A 25336-nucleotide genomic window follows, 5' to 3' on the forward strand; every position below is an offset into this window, starting at 1 on the left:
GGCCGAATGTATGTTTAATATAATGAAAACACTTGTCTATTATTTGACTTGGCAAATCATTCACCTTTACTGTTTACAGTTTATTTTTTGTAATATCCGTATTGCTTTGCTCTGTACTTATACGTCCTGCCATTGTGTTATTGTGCTATGGTCATTTTTTATATTCTTGGTTTTCATTTTGCTATTGTGCTTTGTCTATACGCTTTACTGTTTTTATTTGTTGACATATTTGTTCTTTGTTATAGTGATTCAGATTATAATACAATATTGACTGCTGTACCCCTATTTTTTACATTTCTATCTATCATGTCTGTTTATTTTCTTCACAAATGGTTGTATATATTATGGAAATTCCGAATATAATATGTCTGTCATACAAGTGAGAGGTTTCGCTTGCTATAAAACCAGATTTAGTCTATCATTTTCTACATAAGGAAATGCCTGTACCAAATTAGGAATATGACAATTGATTTCCCTTCCTTCGAAATGTTTTGAGCTTTTGATTTTGCCATTTGATAAAAACTTTCCGTTTTGAATTTTCATTTAAGTTTGGGTTTTTTTTGTTATAATTTTCTTTTTCCTACTCCGTCACTGCACAAGTAAGGATCATAAACATAAGACAAACAAAGTAAATTTAAAGTTAACGTTTATGTAAAATTGAGCAATAACATGAAACATAAATAATATAAATTCATCACAAATTTAGGATAAATATACAAGTGTAAACTTGACTAAAATAATAAATATTATCATAATAGTAGGAACATTTCTTATTCCGTTACATAAAATAAACGCTAGTTAATGGTCAATATTTAGTGTGTAAAATATACTAAATTAATAATTATTATCATTGTTATAGGTAACTATCTACTACAGACGCATACATTGCATAATCTGTTATAATTGTTTCTAATAACATAAAATCTCAGACTAATGAATAATTCTAATATAAGGTCACCCTTTATGATAAAATTACTATGAAATAATAAACAAGTTTAATATAGCAGAACTACTTTTCTGCAGAATTGAATGCAGACATTGTAATCGTCCCTTGATTTTCTTTTGAGTGAATTATCAAAGAGCATACTAAATATATATAGTTATAGATTTTCGAGTTAACTATTCTGTTCCAATAAATCCTATTTATAAACTTGATATTTTGCATTCGATGTTTTTATACATTTGAAATATATTCTTTCTATATTAGTGGTTCTTCAATAACATATCTTTTATTAATGCCCAACATTGAAAATGTATACAAGAATGTAAAATGTAAAAACAGTTTGCCTTAACGTATAATTATTCAGCGACTTTATGGAAATTACGTTTGTACTATCAAGCCTATGGATGCCCAGACCATGAACTTTCTTCATCTTTAATAAGTCAAGAACATACGAACACTGACAAGATTGTGACTTTGATAGACTGAACTTAATCTAGGTCACGGTGAACAAATCTAGAACCTTCATTCTGAATGTTGTATTCGCTGATATGTTGGTTTTAGTACGTTTGAAATATTTGGTTCTGTACACACGACACTGATCTCAATGTGCATGGTTTATAAATTTCCAGTTGTCCTTTCAGAAGCGTCATGTTGAATATCCGGGTTCTCTATAACGATTTCCATATCATCACATGGGATATTGTCTAATGTATTCAAATCATTTTTACAGAAATGATAAGTCACTGCAGTACAAAATGTATGACTGACGACATTACTTGTTGTTCTTATTCTGTCCCTGAAATAAAGGATTTTTATCAATCATTATGGTAGTGTATTATCAATACAAAAACATAGGTCATGGTGTAAGTATTAAAAGAAACCAAAACCCACCAAAAAAGAAAGCACCGTGCAATAGATGTGCTTTTGTAATTCACAAATTCATAAATAAGGCGTCGTGTTAACTGTTGTGTCTTGTGTACTATTAATTGTCTGATTGTCTTTTTCATTTTTAGCCATGGCGTTGTCAGTTTATTTTCTATCTCTGAATTTGACTGTCCCTCTGGTATCTTTCGCCCCTCTTTTGTTTGTCTGTTGTTCTTTTTCGTTTTTTGAAATAGCGTTGTCAGCTTATGTTCGATTTGTGAGTTTGAACATATCGTTGGTATCTTTAGGTCTCTGTTTCGAAGCCGTAAGTCATATAGAACATTCTGTATTACACCGTCATGGATTTATAAACCAAAACCGATATTCATCCTTAATGACACAATATAACAATATGGAGATATGGTAGGATTGCCACCTGAGTTCAAATTAAGTGGACAAGCAAATATAGGCCACAGTTTGACCTTAAACAATGAGAAAAAAACCTATATCAAATAGTAAATGAAAAACGGAAAGTATTAAAGATATTGGCTGTTATACATGACCAGACACAAAGTTATCGACGCATACAGTATGTTAAATGTATATACCGTTTGTAAGTATTTGGGAAACGATTCAGATACAAAAAAAAATATTAACAGGAAACGGCAATATTTTTTGTACTTTTATAATTTTGCATCTATTAATGTTAATTAGTTTCTATAAACCGTTGCAACATTTGATAAATTATACTTACAGATACCATTCAACAGCAAACAGTAACGAAATTTGACCAGCAGGTATATTTAGGGACGTAAGAACCATCACTAAAGTCACAATACTAGAACTTGGAATAGACGGCAAAGCTAATGTTGCAAAACCAGTCAATATGCTGTAAATAAATATATGTGATGAAAGAGTTTTTGAAGAAGTTTTACTTTATCGTTTGAAGTGAAAAATATTTGAATCTACATTTTTAATTGATACACAAAAAAAATCAAAATTCTCTGCTCTATAGATTTTATTTCATAAATGGAGTCTGAAATATATCCATAACAAATGCACCGTATCAAATGCATATAAGAGAACACCTACTTATAAACTGTTGCGCGTCGCATTCTTTGTATAGAGACATGCATAATAAATCTTAATTAAAAGAAGGAATTCTTAAAACTTACTTTGACAAATTTTAAACTAACTTCATTTCAACAAGTTTAAATTAAAAAATATTCTAAAATAGAACTACAAAAAAAAAATGCTCTGCTCTGTAGATTTTCTTTCATAAATGGAGTCTCAAATATATCCATAATAAATGCACCGTATCAAATGCATATATGAGAACACCAAGACTTTTAAATTGTTGCCGTCGCATACTTTGTTTAGAGACACGCATGATAAATCGAAATTAAAAGACAAATTTTAAAAAAGGAATTCTTAAAGCTTAATTTGTCAAATTCTAAAATAACTTCGTTTCAACAAGTTTAAATTACATGTTCTTAAATAGAGCTAAGAATTGTTTGTATTGTAGTAAATTTAATTCTTGAAAATTTTATTCAAATACGCTATTGAACATGACAAAGAGCCAATAAATACAATAATTTTGTATTTTATAAATAAGTGCCTTCAATAAATAAAAGTCGTCACAGAACAGTCTCATTTTCATACCGGTATTCGAAATGACTCGTTTCATTGCTATTACAACACATATGTCATAATAACAGTGTTCGTATAGGAGCCAGGGGCAATAAGGGTACAAAACTATGCCCCCTCCTATTTTAAGACAAAAATTGAAACTAAAATTATTTTTATTCAAATACGCTATTGAACATTACAAAGAGCCAATAAATACAATAATTTTGTATTTTATAAATTAGTGCCTTCAATAAATAAAAGTCGTCATAGAACAGTCTCATTTTCATACCGGTATTCGAAATGACTCGTTTCATTGCTATTACAACACATATGTCATAATAACAGTGTACGTATAGGAGCCAGGGGCAATAAGGGTACAAAACTATGCCCCCTCCCATTTTAAGACAAAAATTGAAACTAAAATTATTTTTATTCAAATACGCTATTGAACATTACAAAGAGCCAATAAATACAATAATTTTGTATTTTATAAATTAGTGCCTTCAATAAATAAAAGTCGTCATAGAACAGTCTCATTACAGCGGAGAGGGCATTAATTTTAACGCTTGTCCGTCTGTACGTCCGTACGTATTCATGGGAAAATTTACCACTTGGAATTTTCCGCAATTTAACTTTGTTTTGCCTCAAACAATGCTATGAAACTTCTACACAATGCTAATTACCACCAAACTTAGATCAAGTTTAAATTTGGCTGGCATCATGAGGGCAAAATGTGCAAAATCAAAAGTTTCTACCGTTTAATGCAATTTCAGATTAACATTATTGAAAATGACTTTTCTTCCATTGTACAACTTTTAATCATGTATAATACGAAAGTCCAAATGTAAAGGATATATACACACAAGTAAAAAACAAAAACGAAATTGTATTGAACTTGAACCTTTTGTTAGAATACATTTTAAACTAAATAACTTAATACTAGAAAAATCTTTTCTATTTGATTTTATTCTTCATATATGTTGTAGTACTGTAGTATTTTGATGAGTTATAAGGTTTGACGCTGTCAGGATATGATTATTTTTATGTTCTACCAAAATAATTAATATCATTCGGCTTTTTTATTTCATTTTGTACAACCCAAAACTTCAAATCTAGATTTTCTACCGTTTTATTGTATTGAAATGATTTTTTGGGGGTATTGTTGACCTTTTTGATCAGATATAGATAAATATAAAAAAATGGATAGAATACACTTGTGAGTCTACTATATTCAACTGTAAATTAAAAATAAATGTTTTTCATGTCTTGATATTCATGCTTACCATATAACGATATAATCTGCTGCTGACAATGACATTCCAGTAATGGTTGCTAAAAATACTGCGGCTGCTGATATAAACAATGCACTGCCATCGGCATTCAGTGTAACACAAAATGGAATCACAAAACGACTGACACGTTTATCTATTTTATTTTTTTCTTCACATGCGTTTAACATTTCTGGAATTGCTACTGCACTGTAATATGAAAATAATGTTTTAAACACGATACATCATTGTAAACAAACAATAATTCAGCCGTGATAGTTTGAATTTTCGTTGGGAAGGGATAAAAGCTTGATGTATGTTTTCTTTTAAAAAAAAAACAATCACTACAAACACATTTACTATCACTTAACTACCCGTTGTGACTATTAAAACTTGATATCAATGCTCTGTCGTAAATAGTGTTTTAGAAATCATGTTCTCTAAGTCATACAATTGTACGGTTCAGCTAGATTTGTTACCAGGTTTAATCCACCATTTTATACATAATAAAATGTCTGCACCAAGTCAGGAATATGAAAGTTGTTTTCGGTTCGTTTGAGCTTTTGTTTTTGCCATTTGATAAGGAACTTTTCGTTTTGAAATTTCCTTGGAGGGTGGTATGTTTGTTATTCTACTCTGGAACCCCTTGATACACCCATCATTTATTTTCCATATTAATTTATTTATACATCAATCAATGAATGATGCAAATAAATGTTTATTGGTTATCTTCATAAAACTGCATCATCTTCAATAAATGTGTACTTATATTTGATTGGTCCAAAAAAAGTAAAACGTTATTAACTTACGTGCTCGTAGTGGCAAGTGCTATCATCCAAGGCTTAACCACAGTAATTAGATATACATATGGATTTCTACGGGTGAGAATAAACAAAACTAGAGGCATGAATACAAGTTGATGTATGGCAATTCCTGTTGTTACAGTTAAGACAAACATGCCAAGCTGTGCAAATACAGTTGAAATATCTGTTATTCCTGCCATGGATACCGCTATTAAACTAGCAACTCCTACGGGTGTTGTCCTGTACAATAAAAATAAAATGTTAAGTTGTGTTGTATTTGATATGAGTAAAAATTCTTCGGGTAAAAAAATGAAAAAAATCGTCATAGCTTTCATGATTTGTTCAATATATTTTCATAAGTCATCATATTTCACAACTTTTATTACTGAGCTGAGCACAATAAAGTGCAGACAGGCATAGGCATTTTCCTTGCATTATAAAAGATGATTACACATACAACTACTGTCTTCCCAGTAATAATCGCATCGGTGTTTACATAAGGTATCATTTATCTAGCCGTATTGAGCACAACTATTTGGAACTTTTAGTACTCAGTGCTCTTCAACTTTGTACTTGTTTTGGCTTTCGAACTTTTTTCATCCGAGCGTCACTGATTAGTCTTGAGTGGACAAAACGCACGTCTGGTGTATTAATTTTAAAACCTCGACCTTTTGTAAGCTATTATTCGTGTGTTTCTCTGTCCTATATGTTCTCCGTTTATTTGTATTGTAGGCTTGTCATGTAATGTTGTCATTTTAAAGTTATATTTGACATTGTCATAAAAGCGGGAGGTTTGGCATGCCACAAAACCAGGTTCAACCCACCATTTTTTTTTCTTAAAATGTTCTGTACCAAGTCAGAAAAATGGCCATTGTTATATTAAAGTTCATTTCTGTGTGTGTTACATTTTAATATTGTGTTTCTGTTGTGTCGTTGTTCTCCTCTTATATTTGATACGTTTCCCTCGGTCTTGGTTTGTGGCCCGGATTTGTTTTCTTCTCTATTGATTTATGAGTTTCGAACAGCGGTATGTTACTGTTGCCTTTATTGATATATTGTTATAATTCATAATTAAATTTACAAAACTTTGAATTGTTCGCAATCCTATGGAGTTTCTACCCAAGGAATAGATTAAGGTCCTCGATGAATTTCAATTTCGAAATTCATTTGGCGTTCCATGTTTTTGATTCGAGCATCACCGATGAGTCTTTCAAAAACGATAAGGTACCTGTTTTACTTAAAAGCACTACACCTACCATAGAATCCATCTTAAAATCTGCAATATTATATCTGCTCCAGCCTGGAAGAACTGAGTAAAAACTTTCACTCTCCCTTTAAGTCTACTTGATGCAATACCAATAAGAGTACACACGGTTATCAAACCTGTAAGTAATTAAAACAAAATAGACTGCAATATGTTTTATAAGTATGCAATTCAACGTCCACATCATTTGGTCTCTGGTGGAGTGTTTGTAGTCTTATCCCATCTTTTTATTTTTGTATGTGTCCCAGAATTCATTTAAAATCTCATTATAAACTTGTCAATTGAAAACAATCTTTTGACGACACTCTGTTTTTACTCAGAATATATTTGAGCTTGACATAAAGAACAGACACTTGTTTATTGTTGTAAACCTTTATATTACCCTCTCGATATTGTTTGGTAACGTGTGTTGTTTTGTTATTGTCTCATTTGCAAATTCTTTGTTTCTCTTTTAATTCAAATGCATTCGTGTAACATTCATTAACATATAGTAACGTAGAAACGCTGTCAATACACACACCAAATCTATTTTTACAGATATAGTATTATCAGTAAAAACTGCCTTTTGTTCAAGAAAAAAATGTGTGTTTATCATTACGAATTGCCTAAATAATTTTGAAGTGCTGCAAATTTCTATAGCCTGTGGTATATCCAAACTACTACATCATGTTTTACTTAATCATGAAATCCAGCTGTCATAGCATATTTTATTTGTCAATAAGTGTTTTATTACAAATTATATTTACAAATTATTACTTACCAAGCACATTCGTGCCTCCTGTATCCTTCACACTCTTACTTATAGTTTGTACAACTTCAGAAATAGTGCCATTGGTTGTGTTTCGTTCAATAGTTTGAAAACTTATTTTATTTTCAGTTTGAGATTGAGAAAATGTGGCTTTTATCATGTTGTCTGGAAATACATTCCTACAAAGATTGAGATAAAGGTAATCTATTATATGAATTATAGTATATTATGAACGGTAATATTGTAAACCAATGTACATTGTATAAGCAATGTATGTTTTGTTTTGGTCAGTGATATATAAACCAATAGTAAGTTATTAAACTTTAAAACTTAAATAATGTAGAATACATAAATAAATCATTTGCAGTAATCTCATACCTTTTTGTTTATTATTTGGTAAATGATAATAAAACAAAAGTTACTGAAATAATCGAACATTGATTAAACAAATCTAAAATAACTACATGTGAGCTATCGGAAGCCTCAATCAATGCATCAATTGATACTCATGTGACTTCTGTATAAAAACAAGCATTTTATAATACAGTTTGGATATATTTACCTGAGTAAATCAATAAATATGTCTTGTGTTTCAACAATAGCTGTCTCTTTAATGTCTTTGGACAAAAGAACACCATCCCCTGAAAATATAAATCATTTTTTTTTCTACATTTAATACTCTTTTTTTTTAAACCAAGTTAATTTTATTTCAATCCTGGCAATATAATTTTTCATAAAAACTGAACTCTGCCTTCCATAATATAATGAAGCACAGGATAAAAATCAAAACGACAAAAACAACACCATGACAATTGTTAACTGATATTTATTATTTCTGATAACATTTAAATGTAAATATATGAATAAAATGCATAATTATGCTGTGGCTAATAAATATTTCGGCAAGGCAGTTCTGTTTTTCAAATAATGTGCTACCGTGTGCTTTTTCATAAGTAATGAAAATACAAAACCATTACTTGCACTATCATTAACTGCAATATGAATAAACTATTAAATATTGTTGGACGACAGTTTAATTTGTATAATGACCTAACATTATTGATCTTATCTTAAACAGTGCATACCTGGTTTGAAAATGATACACAATGCTACACCAAATACACCTGCTAATATGTTAGTTATGACAATGAAGAGGAATGATATTGCACTGATTTTCCCGTTTGACTTTGGATCTAGCGCAGCACTTCCTAGAAACGAAAAACAATAAATTAATATATATTGAAACTATTTATTTCACCTAGTGTTTAATTATTTGTTTCATAACTCCATCATTTTTGGGTTTTTTTTTTAACGATTAGTCAAGAATTGTCAGTGCCCAACATTGAAAATATATACAAAGATATATAAACTGTTTGTTTAAGCGTACGACTATTTATCGAATTTATCGTAACAACCTATCTGGATAATTTATTGTCTTTTGTTATGTCTTAATTATTTCTCTTTGTTTGTCTGTTTCTGTTTAATATTTAATTTAATATGTTTGAATATTTTGTGAATCCCTCTTTTCACGTATGATGTATATTTTTTTATTTTTTATAGATTTACACTTCAGTATTGGTTTACTGTTTATAGTGGGTTTGTTTGTATATGCCACTCTTTTATTATAATTCTTATATACCGTGAATAATTGCAATGTAGGAATTGAGTCTTTGCATGAATCAAATAGAATTATTTTGTACTTTCACCAAAGAACAACTTATAAAAATATCAAAGATACCAAGCTTGAAAATTTGGTACGCTAAACACTCGTTTCGATTACATCATAAGACTCGAATATATAGGTTGTATGACCAAATCAAACACAAATCTGATTAGCATTAAAATCCAAAAACAGAAACGTTTGACCAAAACGGGAAAATGCTATCTTCGTCTTGAGGGGATTTTCTATTGATTCTCCGACAAACTGGTTTCTTTTCAGTTTTATTCCATTCATATAAAGTGACAGAATTGCCTGCAATGTATTTGGAATCTAATCCCAAGTAACTAACATTATTTTCTATTCAATAATTTAGATTAAGTTATGTATGATGTTGTTATGTTCATACTATCTTACCTGAGATTACACTGCATACAATTAAAGGCAGGATCAACAACTTCAAAGTGCGTAAAAATAGCTCTCCTGGCATTCCTGTTAAATTAAACACATTTGAAACACTTTCTGGTATGGAGTTGCATATCCCATGATAATCAATGATAAACAAAAGATGCAATAAAATATTTGAAAATTAAAATTCCCCATGGAAACGTATCTCTGATTGACTACATAGAATGTCTCAAGTGTGTTGTCACATAGTACTCTGTTTGATATTTATGAATTTGATAGTGTACAAGTCATTCTTAAAAAGCACATTTCTATAATTGACTAGTTCTATATGTGGTACAGTATTCTCCCTCAATTCCCCCACGTCGACAACAGTTCAAACATAATCAACCTATACAACAGAAGAGTGAATATCACTAGTAATTCAGAGGGAGAACACATTTTTCAGTTTGGCACGTTGTGCTCTGGTTGTATTTCGGAATTGTATATCTTACAATTGCTTCGGTTGGTATTAATTTCTATTTTACATACTTTTCATTATTATATATGATACATTATTTTCTAAACGATTTTTGTACAATTGAATCAGTGTTTATTTAACGTTTTTATATACAATTGAATTTCAATAGAATTTAAAAAAAATATTAAAGCACAAGATATGAAGACTTGTATTGACATATAAAGAAATAAGAAAAGCAAAAAATAGCATGACCAAAGGAAGGATACACGACGCAACAAACGACATCAAATGGAGCACACTGCTCTTAAGATTAGACAGCACAAACAGATGTTCAACCCGTTGGTAAGTTTAAATATCCGGAAGTACACAGTTTATGCTCAAATATAAATTGGCATATAACTTAGACTTTAAGACGACAAAAGTGCTACCACGACACATAAAATATATCATTACATACCTATCCATATCAAAGTGTCTTTCGATGGCTGTGCTGTTCTTATAGCAAATCCAATAGAAAATCCCAAAACAATGCCTCCAAAGGTCAGGATGAGCATAAGATTCTTTTTGACAAATTTTTCAATCTTATTTGCCAGACAACATACTCGTCTCCTGACTTCATGTTCAGTTATATGTACTGATGTCAATGATTCTCGTTCGTGCTTATAAAGATTCATATCTGTCGAGCCTGAAAGTATTTTGTTAAAATTATCTATAATGTATAATCTGCATTACCATATTGTGCTAGTATGTAAAAAATATTTATACCTAGTAATCGAGGAGTACATAAATAATAATTAACGATTGATTAAAGAAACATTCTCACACAATGATAGTTGTACATATTGTCTGTGGCTGTTCATATTTAATATACCAGAGCAAGTGATAAGCTATTATGTTTATAAATTGATATGATGATGAGCATTATGAAAGTAAGATTTCAATAACATTCGACAAAGTTGATATGAGATAAATTTTAACCATCAATGTATGTTATGTTAAGTCATATACTTTTAGCTCTTTAAATATTTCAATTCTTCTAGACATCTCTGGCTTTCAAATTTTCGACTTAAAGTGTCAGTTATGATGGTAAAAATCTAGAAAAATGCTTCAGAGGCATAAATAAAGGCAACAGTAGTATACCGCTGTTCATACTCATAAATCCATGGACAAAAAACAAAATCGGGGTAACAAACTAAAACTGAGGGAAACGCATTAAATACGAGAGGAGAACAACGACACAACACTACAATGTAACTAACACACACATAACATAACATATTTTAAAGTGCTGTTTTTATGTTTTGTCAGTAAAAATTATGTGCATAAATATATAGAGCAATATTTTGTTTTTAATTTTTCTGATTCGAAACAAGTTACACAATTTCTGTTAGGGCTAATATGCCGTAGTTGTGTTTCTTTTTTAATAAATGGGACATTTTTATACAGAAAACTGATTATGAGTTTGAATGAGTCGATATTTTTGTGATGAAAGATGTCAAAAATATATATCCACTCAAATTCTATTTTAGACATCCATTGCATATTTGTTTTAAAATTTTATTACAGTTTTTATTTCCCCATTTGAAACTTAAAAGTTTTAATCTAAATACCGTCAACTCTATTTGATAAATGCTTTAAAACGGCCGATGCATTTTGTCAGTTTATTTGTATTCATTTTCGTTTCAGTATAAAAAGTACATGCACTTTTATTAAAAGTACAAATCTTGTGTGCCGTACCATTCATTTCATTTATTTCCGGGGGGAAACAACAACATTAAAATACAAAATACTTTCTCCATAAATCTAGTATAATTCTTGAGGATTTAATTTACTAAAACAAAAAAGAAATATACACAGGAAGCAAATTCAATCTTACCATACAGATTTTTTTTTCTATTATGCATAAAGTCTATTTGAAAAAAAATATTATCATTTCCCGTTTAAAACTGAGGTTTAAAACCATTAAAAGGGATAAGACTATCTTTTGCGTATTTCCTATGATTTAAACAAGTCATAATAAATGATCAAAATAGCCTAACGCGGCAAAATATTTTCGAAAAAATATCAATCATCAAAGAACTTGTCGAGAAGGACTATCTTAACCCATACCAAAACTCCATGAAAGTAATTACATAAATTGCCTTTTAGATACAGGTTAATATTTTGCTTTAGAAATTATAAAATAGAAAATTCCATGCTGAAGGGTATAATGCAATTTAACAATTTAACAACTACACAATGTTATATAATATTGTTCATTATTCGAGAATTGTTAGTAAATTAAAAAGGTCGTTTATATTTAGATTTAAATATGCGGAAAATTCACGCGTGTCTGATGAATAAAATTTATGCATAGTATCCATGATAAATTTGTTATTGAATTTATCATTGAATGAGCATTTGAAATCTTATACTTCCTTCCTTAATATTTTACAAAATTGTTTCCTATCAAATTTCTAATGACTCTTTGCAATGACAATGTGTATAGAAATTTAAAGCATCATTTTCATAATATATCTTTTTGGTATTAATCAGAATGTTTAGCGGATTAACACAGTCGTGTCAATGTTGCTGAAACTTGTGGTTAAACGTTCAACATAAATTAATGCAGGAGTAGGTTACTGGTGCTAAAATTATATATACGACGTAAATTAACCATCATTTTATATTTGTTTGGGAAGGGCGTGGGGGTATTGCAAATATATATATATATTCAAGAGTCTATTTAAAAATGAGGGTACATTTTATATGGCCTTCCAAATACCGTTTCGATCCCTAACATCACTGAAGAGACATTTATTGTCGAAATCCGGGTCTGGTGTACAAAAAAATATTGACACCTTATGTTTGTGGCATAACATCGTGGCCACAAGTTAATTGTTTTCTGTTTAGTATTAAATTTATATTAAGGTCCATTTTGTTACATCTTGTGATCAATTTTATTTGACAATCGCCAAAGGCAGTCAGCAGGGTTTAAGAACATCAGTTGTTCGACCTGTTAGTCAAATGCGTTTTGTTTAAAAATACTTTTTCACCTTTTTGGTCTTTTGGAAAATGTTGTTTGTGCTGTATTTAGACCCTTCTACAACGAAATTTGTTTTACATGCACACGTATAAAAATTGTGGTTTTTATCCAACGCAATTATAGGTTTGAACGTAGTTTTCAATTTAGACTCGTATATATATATATACCTATTTTCTGTGACTGTATCTTACATTAATTTGTAGGATCCTTTACTATAGATAATTTAGCTGATCTGTCACAATAACATCTTCATGCCTTATATATATCATGTACTGCGGTACGCCGCTAGATTAAAACTGACGTGGAAAGGTAACACACGGCCAGCGAAAGCTCTATTTTTAAGAGCCCAGGTGGTCGTGTGGTCTAGCGGGACGGCTGCAGTGGAGGCGAATTGGTGTCACGATATCACAGTAACATCGGTTCGAATCCCGGCGAGGGAAGAACCAAAAATTTGCAAAAGCAAATTTACAGATCTAACATTGTTGGGTTGGTGTTTAGACGAGTTGTATATATATATATATATATATATATACTTTTGATATAACAGACTGCAATATGTTCAATCAAAAACGTAACATATGTTTATCATATTTTCATTAAACTTCTGTTCGTTATGAGCGAACAATAATTTTTATAAATGTTTAAATTCTTTAAAACGATTAAAATTTCAATTGCACTAACCTTCTGATAAACATAATCTTCATATCGTTATTCAGTTTTGAATACAACAAAATACCCACGAGCGTCGCTCGAATCAAAAAACAAATACAGAACGAAAAATTGTAATTAATAAATAAAAGTTTATGCAAATACATGTAATGTTAATTGAATAATCGCTAGTAAAAGCAATCGGAATACTAGGTAGGCCTATAATATATAATGTTACCTTCTTGTGTCCTTTATTGTGAATATAATGATTCGGTCCTAATAAAAAACAATTTATATAGGATACACATTTCAAAATTAAATAGTAATCATGACGTGAGTACAAGAATAAAGTTCATAAAGTAAAAGTAAAATATAGAACAACAATCGATCGATCAATAGAATATTCTGGACTTTCCCTTTAGTTAAAATAAATCAAATACGGATATTGAATGATATTTGTACATAGGCCTTAAATAGTTGGAAACGTTCACATAACAGTATCAGGCCTCAATATCAGACCAATATTTATCAATTCGAAAGCAAAAGATGCAAATTTGATATATTGGTCTTTTAAAGACAATGTTTACATAAAAAAATATAGTTGAAAACCTAAAAGGCTTTGGACATGTTTGAACAAAATCAACGTACCTTTCATAAGTCAAAATTAAATTCATCCATTGTCAACATATTACGGGAAAATGTAAACATTAATGAGAGGGGTCATTTATAAAGATGACACAAAAACGGTAATATGTTGAATACACACCGTAATTTTAAAATAAAGTTTAAAGAGTAAAACATTTATTCACAGATATTGACAAAATAGCATCACAACATTTGTAAACATACGAATATGCAACAGTAACTTACATATTGAAATTGCCAGTAGTGAAGGGGATTTGTAAACACTGTTATTCAGGTGTTGAATTCCAATATATCCATTAATTGTTTTACTTATTTGCAATATATTTTCTATATATAGACGTATATAGATGAACTAATTGTGTTACACGTAAACAACTTTCAAATCGTTTTCATCATATATATATAGTTAATATAATAACTTAAGGATTTATTTTTATATGGTTAAATCTATGGTCACAGTTTTAGGTTAACACTAGGATCACAAGGGGACAAAAACGGTTTTATAAATGCATATGTCTGTTCCACGCCTTTGTTGACCTTTGCTACATCTTCATGTTTTTATTATTTATGTATTGTGTGTTTGATAGAAGATCTTTGATTACATTTCTTGAACTTCCGTTACCTCTTTTCTTTCCATGTCGTAAACACACTTGTATATAGTAAGACGTCACAAGACATTAATCATTAATTATTTTTTTACACATTGGTTTCCTTATTGTCGTTGTCATTCAACAATTCGGTAAGATATATACAATTGAACATTTAAGCAATAACTGTAAAATTGCAGTACAAACGACACAAAAATCAAAAGATGTATGAAGGTTCATACAGGAATCGCCTTAGAATGATTACTAGTTGACGGAATAAGCAAGTAGGTTCAAATAAAAAAGACTTATGGTGAACCTGATTTTAATTTTAGACAAATGCATTAGATATTGAAGGATCATATATAGACAATAATAGTGCATTGCAGGGGCGGATCCAGATTTTGGAAATGGCGGCAAAGTTTTTTAAGATCGCCGAGCGGGCTAAAAAAACATAAAATAAGTTTAAAATGCACCCTTTAACGGTTTCTGACGTGGAACATGTCTATTTTTCATTTGCTGTAAAGTGCAAGGGTTGGACATGTTTTATGCTGTATTAAATTTCCCTATCAAGTGCTATCATAAAATGATAGTATGGACCAAAAGCTATGTACTGATTGATATATTTGATGTGGGACTTGTCAGTTAAACATAGACATGGCAAATTCTCGTGTGTTGTATGTTAAATTAGGATAAACTTACAGATTTCTGTTTTTATGCAAAATATACGCCAGGCTATTCAATGAAATTTACAAAACGACCGACACGAGTTAAAATAGTGTACAAACAAGCAATGTTTAACCAAATGTTTCGTTGAAACGTTTCAACCAAACAAGAGAAGTAAGGGGTTCCAAAAGGCTACGAATGAGTCTGAAATGAAAACGAATTTATGAATGTCGGTTGACAAATGGAGACATAAAGGCAGGTTGCAGTCTGGTCTTAAAAAAAGTATTCAATATATCAGTTCGGCAAACCAGACATTCCGGTCGACACGAAAATCCGCCCCCCCTCCCCCCCCCCCCCTCCAAAAAAAACGCTCCTTTTTATTCATCATGTTCGTTTAATGCTAAATAATTCTGTTGGAAATTTTCGTTTCTAATAGTAAAAAAATATAGACAAGATTATTGTTTTTCAATCCAGATACGGCCAGAATTTTTGTTTATAAGGCAAACCGTGATCAGAGTAAGATTTTTTTTCTCAAATATCTCAGATTGCCTCCTCAAATCAAATGGTTCGTACCTTAGACTTTAAATCCATCTAGAGCTTTTAATACTTCTGGTGGTCATTATTCAGCTATGTTATTTTGAAATAGACTAGGGCGTTTGGATTAAACATGTTTTCATATGTAAATAATATTGGTGTGGAACGGTTTTTTTTCATGAGAGTGTAATTGAGTTTTACTTTCTGTTTGGTGGAATTGTGAAATAAAAGTCAATACGCTCTTGCTCAATCCTGTCTCGCTTTGAAGGTGTCATGATTGTCATCCTCAGCCTAAGCAATGTGTTACTGTAATTGAATTTCAAAATGACCGAGTGACGTTTTTTCGACGCACTGGTCAACTCCACCAAAGCGAATCACATGATTTTGCCATAGTCGGTAAATACCAGCGAAAAACATATCTTTATGTAAGTAAAAAAAAAAGTCCCAGCCTCGCATTTCCCCGTTTCGGGCCGAATCCTTATATCGTTGATATGTCAAGTCAATGCACTATTATTGTCTTTATACTGCAATCTAAAAAAAAAACATTTTCAATTGTTGTTTGATGCGTTATTCACTTAATGTTATTTATTTGATTTAAATATTTGGGGAAATCCCCTTTAAAAAGGCCTCATATCATGCCCACGGAGAAATTTTCAACACAATGAAATGTACATTTACCTGTTGAAACCCACACTCGATGAGTATGGACTAAAATGTCAACCATAAGCATAACAAATTTTAATGATTTATAGGTTGCAAACAAAAATATTAATAAATGAAATATGTTTTTCCAATAATTGCAAAAGAAACAAGATTGAGTCGTTCCACGCATCGTTGTATGCATTGGAAACAAGAACAGGTTGAAGACGTCGTATGAATAATTAAATGTTATTTCGGCAACTTCTATTTAAATATTCATGAGGAAAAGTGGTATCGGGTCAGTGACTGTATATGACATAGAAATATACAGTCAATGCATTTTGACTGCTCAGATAGAACAAGTGCAGTATTTATAGATTATTTCTCGCTTGAGCTGGTACAGCGAAAGTGAGAAAAGCAATCGAGTTGAGATGACCAATGATAATCTGTTTATCGCTATTTTAACTATGACGACGTTGTCAATTTCATGTCAGTTTCGTTAGCAACGCCACGTGGCCTCCTTAGTTTCTAGCGATAATTTTTCCATCTCAAGCGAGAAGCATGATATGAAAATTATCACAAAAAAAGATCAAAGGAAAAATGCACAAAAAAGCGATAAAAATTATTATATGTGGTTTAAGATAATATTGATGTTTTTGTTGACTAAAAGTGTACCTTTTCATATTATAAAGTTTAAAGTTAAATAGCGAAAATTTTATCACATATTAACTAAATTCAAATTGTATGATGAAGAATGCCAAACATATCCTTTCAATTACTTTAACAATTTCAATAAATTGTATATAGATAGACGTATATATCATGTACGAATTGTGTTACATCTTAACAAATTTCAATTTGTTTGATCATGTATACAGTTAATATAATAAAGATTTATTTTATATGGCTAAATTCAGGGTCACAGTTCAAGGGTAAAACTATGATCTAAGGAATTTTACTTAAATGAGGTAACTGCAAATTTTGCGTATTCGTAAACAATTCTTTATGTGCCACTGATTTTTTTATATGTGCTAATTAGGAGATATTTTTTTTCAAAACTGACTGAACATTCTGAAGAGAGGCCATTATATATAATGACAATCAATACACTGAAACCTGTCACACCTCTTCCTGAATTATCTGCAAAAATAATAAGAATTGTAGGTAAAAGATATGCTTATAGAAAGAAGCTAGCTTTAAAAATAAAGATATTCGCCGTTTATTCCTTGATCCTTTTAAATCAAATTTGTTTAAATTTTGCTTTTAAGCATGTATTTGAAAAATATCCTTGACAACATAAATAAAATGACAGATTAGTAACAACTGGCATTATGGATTCGAACATTGTAATATTTTACGCGTAAGATTTATATTACAGCAAAAACACATGTACCTTAACACAAAGTTACGTATGAACCTGAACACCAAGTTAAGCATGAACATAAACACAATGTTACACATGTACCTAAACACTAAGCTTACATCGACTGAATTCACTTGATTTATTTTTATAGAATCCTCTAACTGTCTTCAGTATTTCTTAATACATCAATAAAATACTAAAAAGGGGATAATACAAAGTGAGCAATAAAAAACATAAAGGATCTGATGTAGGTTACGAAGGGTCGTGGGGCTCTGACTTCAATTGATTAGCATATTTAAATTGGTATCTCGACATTATTTGACTTTATCAGTATGTTTTATAATCAAATAAAATGTGTACGAACCCTCGACTCCCTCCCTTCCCTTTCTGTCATAGCATGTTTGCTTGCTACGGGAATCGGTTAAGAGAAAACAGATATCAAATAATGTACAGGTGCAACCAATATTCCAAACTGGTGTTGAAGGGTAACAAAAAATTTCTTGCCGAAACGTTCAAAGATGTATATGTATAAAAATATAAATGATATGATAGTTTTACATTTTTTACATAAACGGTAATAACTTTACTTTTCCTAGTTATAGAAAATTCTATTTACACAGAAAACTACAACAATATTTATGACATATTGTTATTTCTTTTTTGGCTGGGGATGTTTCTTTGGCACCATCTTATGCTGTTTATGTATCACAACGTGTTCTCTACGTCCGTGTCTGTTGTGACTTTTGGATTTTAACTTACGTAATATATGTATTACTGGTAAATAATTAAGTCAGGGATTTCGTTACAAAATAATACCTTAAAACCTTTACTAAATTCTTTCATGGAAGTAAAGATTTTGTTTTGAAGTTTGTTTGTACCTGTAGAAATCCTATTTCAAACTGGATAGCACATCCTCATGTTTACGGAAATGTTAAAATTGTTCATCGAGCCCGGAAATTTAGAAACGATACGGGTAGATTTATTCTGACATCAGACTCGGACTTCTCTTGAACTGAATTTTAATGTGCGTATTGTTATGCGTTTACTTTTCTACATTGGTTAGAGGTATAGGGAGAGGGTTGAGATCTCACAAACATGTTTAACCCCGCCGCATTTTGCGCCTGTCCCAAGTCAGGAGCCTCTGGCCTTTGTTAGTCTTGTATTATTTTAATTTTAGTTTCTTGTGTACAATTTGGAAATTAGTATGACGTTCATTATCACTGAACTAGTATATATTTGTTTAGGGGCCAGCTGAAGGACGCCTCCGGGTGCGGGAATTTCTCGCTACATTGAAGACCTGTTGGTGACCTTCTGCTGTTGTTTTTTTTTCTATGGTCGGGTTGTTGTCTCTTTGGCACATTCCCCATTTCCATTCTCAATTTTATTATCAATCATTTAGATAAACTTATTCTTAAAGGAATATTGATTTTGTTATCAGTAGATTTATATAAACTAAATATTATTGTTATATTATTATATATACATATGCCAATTCATGGCTCTACAATCTATCGATACCTTTATTTTGGCATTGCGTAGGGTCATGTTTTTTCCATCTTCGCTAGCCAAAGGTTACGATCCACTCTCGTTCTCTTCACGAAGAGAACGAGAGTGGATCGTAACCCTTGGCTAGCGAAGAATTTTTTTCTGACTGTTTATGAACTACTGGATGTTGGATGTGTATTGATTGATAATTTAGTCTTAGATGCATGCTTTTTATTATAAGATGTGTTTGACTTTGAACTCAGTAACTACAGAATTGTACTTAGTGTCTTTTTGCTGATGCATGTACAAGTACTCGGCCTAGTCCACTCTGTGTTCTGTCAGATGCATTCATATTTGTATCCATCTGATGAGTTAAACCTTTTCCAACTTATTTTCATAGTTTGTTTTACTGTTACACCACTGATCAATGTTAGGGTGGGGTTTGACCGCCTTCAACCTAGTTTAACTCCACCCCATTCTGCAAGTGCATGTCCCATGACAGGAGCTTGGAAATTGAGTGGTTACCTTTGTTGAGGTTTCTCACAGTATTTGTTTTTCTTTATTTTTTTGGCATAGAATATTGTTATGTTTCACCGTTACATCACAGTACAAGGTTAGAAGAGAGTTTGGCGCCAAACCCCGCCTCATTCGGTATGTGCCTGTTCCAAGTAAAGAGCCTTTAATTCAGTTGTTGTCGTGTGTTGCTGTGTTACATATTTTGTCATTTTTTTTTTGTACATACATTGGGCCGCTAGTTTTCTCGTTTGAATTGTTTTACATTTGTTGTTTCTGGATCTTTAAAAGCTGACTGACTATGCGATGTGGGCTTTGCTCAATGTTGAAGGCGGCGTATGGTTACTTATAGTTGTTAATTTCTGTGTCATTTTGTCTCTTGTGGAAAGTTGTCTCATTGGCAATGATACAACATCTTCTGTTTTATATACTAGTATACAACATTTAGAATAAATGTTTGTGTCATGCTAAAAATGTTAAATAAATCATTATTAATCAGTTTTGTAAAATATTATTTACCTTGTACCTGAAGATCTGCATTAAGTAGGGAAGGGCTAGTCTGTGAGATTACGAGTTGTTAAGAACAAAATCACGATTCCCAATATCTTTGAAAACTTGACAATGAACTGGGATATTAAACAGCCATTTATTTCCACTACTAATGGAGACGTGCAAAATTTACACAGAAAATGATGCCATAAATAATTACGTGTAATTTATGTTCATCGACAACATTTCAGTTCTTCCCATTTGTTTCTTAGTTACTCCTTCTAATAAACCTATACTTGTATTCACTTAAAACTCAAATTACTTAAGTATTGTCTGTAAGAGATAAATCATTAAAATGTTAAAAAAAAATCACCTTGTAAAATAAAATTAAAAAAACAATATGATAAAAAAAAGACTTACATGTATGTATACTGTAGATTATACGAGAAGATTTTCTTACCTTTGAAGATACGAAACTTAGAAACTACATGCACTGAATATTGTATTCTGTATTAAATGACCCGTTCTGTATCTTACTTTGTCATACCTTCTGAAACCTTTTAAAGCTACCTGTATTTAGCTTTGAAATAAAACATTCACAAAGCATATTAAATGGGTGAAAAGAATGGTAAATTTAATGGGCCGATATACCTCACGGCTGATTTTGGTCTAATTTTGAAAATAAATACTAGTATACAATATCCTTTGATAAAGCCTGTAATAACGTGCTTAAATGATGCAGATGTTTAAAAAAAAAAACTGTGATCAAAGGGAACATGGGGGAGTGGGACAAAGAGAAAAACCGTATGGCCTTCATCAATGAGAAATACCCATATCGTAAAGTCGGCTATAAAAGCATTACAAATGGGAAACAATTCAGTTGAGAAAACTAACGGACTAATTCATCAAAAAACAATTGAAGAAAATCAAATACGACAGAAATGAACCAACTTCATCTGGATTTCTCCCGTCTATGTCAAGACAACCTCTAATTAGTAGGTATGTTTTGGTTATCTATATGTACATGTATATCAAATTATCCTCCATATCAAAACCATCCCCATATATACACTAAACGTTTCAGGGTTGAGTTATTATTAATTAGCCATATGAAGAGCAATTACTTATTTCAAAACGAAAACGAATCCACTAAACAACAGGCTCCTGACTTGGGACAGACACAAAAACAATATGACTAATAAAAAAAATGTTTGCTGGCGCCAAACCCTCCCCTAATTTGGGATAGTGATGTGACAATACAACATAAAAAAATGTTAAAAAGGGCTTAACTCACCAGACCCAATGAAGAAATACAACTAGCGAATAAAGACCAGAGATTGCGGGGAATTTATTATACGTCCCCCACAACACAAAAAGACACAAAGTACAAACCTGAGAGTACTGCAAGCCAATAGACGTGCTACGAAAAGGTAAATACTCGACATATTTTCATCAATGCCAATGAAAGTGTATATTATAAACTGCATGTACTATTATCTAAAACACTTTTTGTTGGCGTCTGTGTTTGATTATTGTGTATGTCTGTTTGGATCACAATTATTATTATCACATTGACCTATTATATCTGTATGGGGTGCTAACACGTATAGTTGTTCAATCATCTTTTGTTAAAATAAAGGACCTTTAAATAACTGTAAAAAAACTGGAAAGTTAAGCTAGCTATAAAACCAGTTTACCCAACATTTTCTTTGGATATGGCTGTAATAGCAAGGAGTATGACACTTCTTTACCAATCGTTTGAGGTGTTTGAGCTTTTAATTTGGCCATTTGATTAGGGACTTTCCGTTTTAAATTTTCCTCGGAGTTCAGTATTTTTTGTGATTTTACTTTTTGCATTAGTTGATGTTACTATACAAAGTCCAAAGTTTGATTTTGTAACTTCGATGTTACACTCAGACGTTCTAAGTAAATATAATTCAGATAAACCAAGACAGGATAGATAGCTTGTCAATAACACGCATATATGATTAAAATTGTGGCGGTTAAATCAATGTTTTGACTCAGTCTCCACATCAAATTTATCAACCTCAGCGTCTAGTATCTACCTTTTAGTAATACATCTTTTAACAACTTGTAAAGAAATCATGTATTTGAGACTAAAATATTAACCAGTACACATTAAACATCCAATGGATTTAATTTAAAGACGTCACTAACTGTCAAAGAAAAACATGACCTTGTGCAATACCAAAATAAATGGTATCGACAGATTGTAGAACCGTGAATATCCATAAAAATAATAGTGTATGGGTTTAATTTTTCGATACCAAAATCAAAAGTCATACCTATAAAAACAATATTCAAAGATCTAATTACAGTGTTGAAGTGTCAACCTTTTAAAATAAGTTTATTTAATCGATCGATAAGTTTACACGGATCGTATCTAAATTTTTACAACTCGGTAAACAACATATCACCGTAAAAATTAGGGTGTGCTATGTCGTTTGAAATAAAATTTCTGCAGGGACAGCTAAAGATCAAAACAAAACTTTAGTATCCATGGCAGAATTTAGTCATGGATTACGAATTTTGTGGTAACGATATCCCTGACTTCGGGACTTCGAAATCATACATAGAATTACGCTCAATGAAATCAAAATGTCACTACGATACGGGCATAGCGAACGAATTGTTATATATAAACAGTGTAAGATAGTGCCAAAGAAACATCACCAGCGAAAAAAAATAACAAGAAGGAACGAAAAATCGTCCCTTTTCAATGTCGTAAATTATAATGTAGAGTTTTCCGTGTTAAACTGGTATGTCTGGTATATTTAAATCAAGTGATGGATAATTATTGCTGTTATTTTAAAGTAAGATCCTAAGTTAAAGGAATTTTCGGCAGTATATTTACAGAATTATGAATTATTTAACGAAAACAGTATTATCAAGATAACGAGAAGTGTTGTTGATTTGATCAATTGAGAGGAATTTAGACAGGTCTTTCCTGAGTGCTACCATCAACAGTACAGGAACACTATCAAAGAATTTATCACAACTGGTAAGAGCTTTGGTGGAATTTCCCTGTTACATTAGTTTCTGAGAAGCCATATGGAAACAAATCAGTTGTCATACAATATTCAACTAAATTTGGGGGACACTCCTCCTTCTCCCCTTATTCCTTATTTTTCTTATGATATTTTGGTTAGAATATAAATATGTTAGAACTCCTTACCTTGTAACAACGTTCGATGTATTCAAATACATTGTTTAGAAAATTTCACAATTATAAATCTACATATCGAACTTTAACCTTTCCGTTATTGCATCAGCTTATTCAGTATGTATCCGTTTTAAATAATATTTGACTTACTTTACAACTAATTGTTTTTTGTTATCATTTTATCCAATAGAGACATCCTGGGAATTTTACAATTGTGCATCTGTTTTGAAGTGTATAATTTATTTTTAAGAATTTGATTTATATGCGGTTGTTAAAGTTGTAATTACCCAAACTGATACGAAACCATTTCGTACAGGATGTAATGTTAACTTCATTAAGTTCTCAAATATTTCGTGATGCACTTTATTTAACTACAGACTACAAGCTAAGAGAGTTAGAGAGGGGGTTCATGAATCCCAACTTGTATCCCCCTTACTCCCAGATGAAAATTGGTAAAACAAATCCATTATAATGTTTACTCTATTCTTTCTCCTCCTCTAATGTCCCCGGTTCGTACATCCCTCTCCCCTTCCCTCCCTCCCTTCTTGATTCCCAGCACTCATTCCCATGTTATCTTACCACATAGATTGAAAATCAAAATTAGGAGAAGTGTTGGATAACAAAAAAAATGGTCAGCCTCGGCCCCCCCCCCCTAAAAATAAATTTATAAAACAGATGTATTGCCATATTCCCTCATTATATAGATTATAAAGTGACGTGTCAAACTTTAACAATTTTTTTTTAAAGAACTTGGGAATTTGCCTTTTTTGCACAATTTCATTGCCTGATAACTATTCTTTCTAAAACATTACATCAGCTTATATCAGTGCTGTATATCAATGATCAATGATGTTACATCTGTTACTTATATATACATATAATCTATAAGCTGTTCGTAAAATCATCAAAAGTACATATACATATTAATTTCAGGCATTTATCAAAGAGATGTCATTTGATTGTAGTTTCTGAAATTACTGTTATTGGGAAAATTGATAAACAATTAAATTTGTAATGTCGCAAATTTGTCAAATTTAACTCTTTCTCATTACGTTGACATAAGACTTATTAATATGACATCGTGCTTCCTTCGTTTTAATCTTCTTTTCTTACGCTTTTTATAAGTCATAAGATAACTCGGACCCCAAAATTCGAATTGGACAGTGCCTTCTTTGGTGTCATTTTTGTTATTATTGATTTTTTAAAACAGCAATTCGTTTACATCTTTTGGCTCTGCGTCAAGTTATGAATAAAACGATCGATGGATCAGAGCACGTCGCCGCCATGTATGTCATTGTTATATGTTTGATTGTCATATAAATCTTCTTACCTAAATGACGATAACAAACATTTCTATATTTTCCATCTTTCATTTTAACTTTACTAGCTAGTAAGGCTGTCCCAATAAATATGTTACATTTATGAATATTAATCGATATGTATTTAAGATGCCGATATTGTGCACAATATACATTGCATCATAAAAAAGCATAGAGAGACATAGGTTTCCCAATTTAGAC

At 31.1% G+C, this 25336-nt stretch overlaps 1 protein-coding gene across 4 annotated transcripts; it reads right to left on the minus strand.

Annotated features, from left to right (window-relative positions):
- Positions 1-636: 636 nt before the first annotated feature.
- LOC139514606 (excitatory amino acid transporter-like) lies at positions 637-25336 on the minus strand. Of its 4 annotated transcripts, none has more exons than XM_071304022.1 (11): positions 25147-25336; positions 10499-10726; positions 9594-9668; positions 8605-8727; positions 8082-8160; positions 7532-7698; positions 6764-6890; positions 5514-5747; positions 4720-4914; positions 2562-2696; positions 637-1739 (listed from the first exon to the last, which is right to left on the minus strand). In XM_071304022.1, the coding sequence occupies exons 1-11, from the start codon at positions 25187-25189 to the stop codon at positions 1559-1561; spliced, it is 1587 nt and encodes a 528-aa protein (XP_071160123.1). In that variant the 5' UTR covers positions 25190-25336; the 3' UTR covers positions 637-1558. The 4 variants fall into 4 exon arrangements, with proteins under 4 accessions (XP_071160123.1, XP_071160124.1, XP_071160126.1 ...); XM_071304023.1 differs by lacking the exon at positions 25147-25336 and adding an exon at positions 23829-23948; XM_071304025.1 differs by lacking the exon at positions 25147-25336 and adding an exon at positions 21093-21212.

The sequence above is a fragment of the Mytilus edulis genome, chromosome 3 (assembly GCF_963676685.1).
Source record: "Mytilus edulis chromosome 3, xbMytEdul2.2, whole genome shotgun sequence".
In the NCBI taxonomy this organism is placed as follows: domain Eukaryota; kingdom Metazoa; phylum Mollusca; class Bivalvia; order Mytilida; family Mytilidae; genus Mytilus; species Mytilus edulis.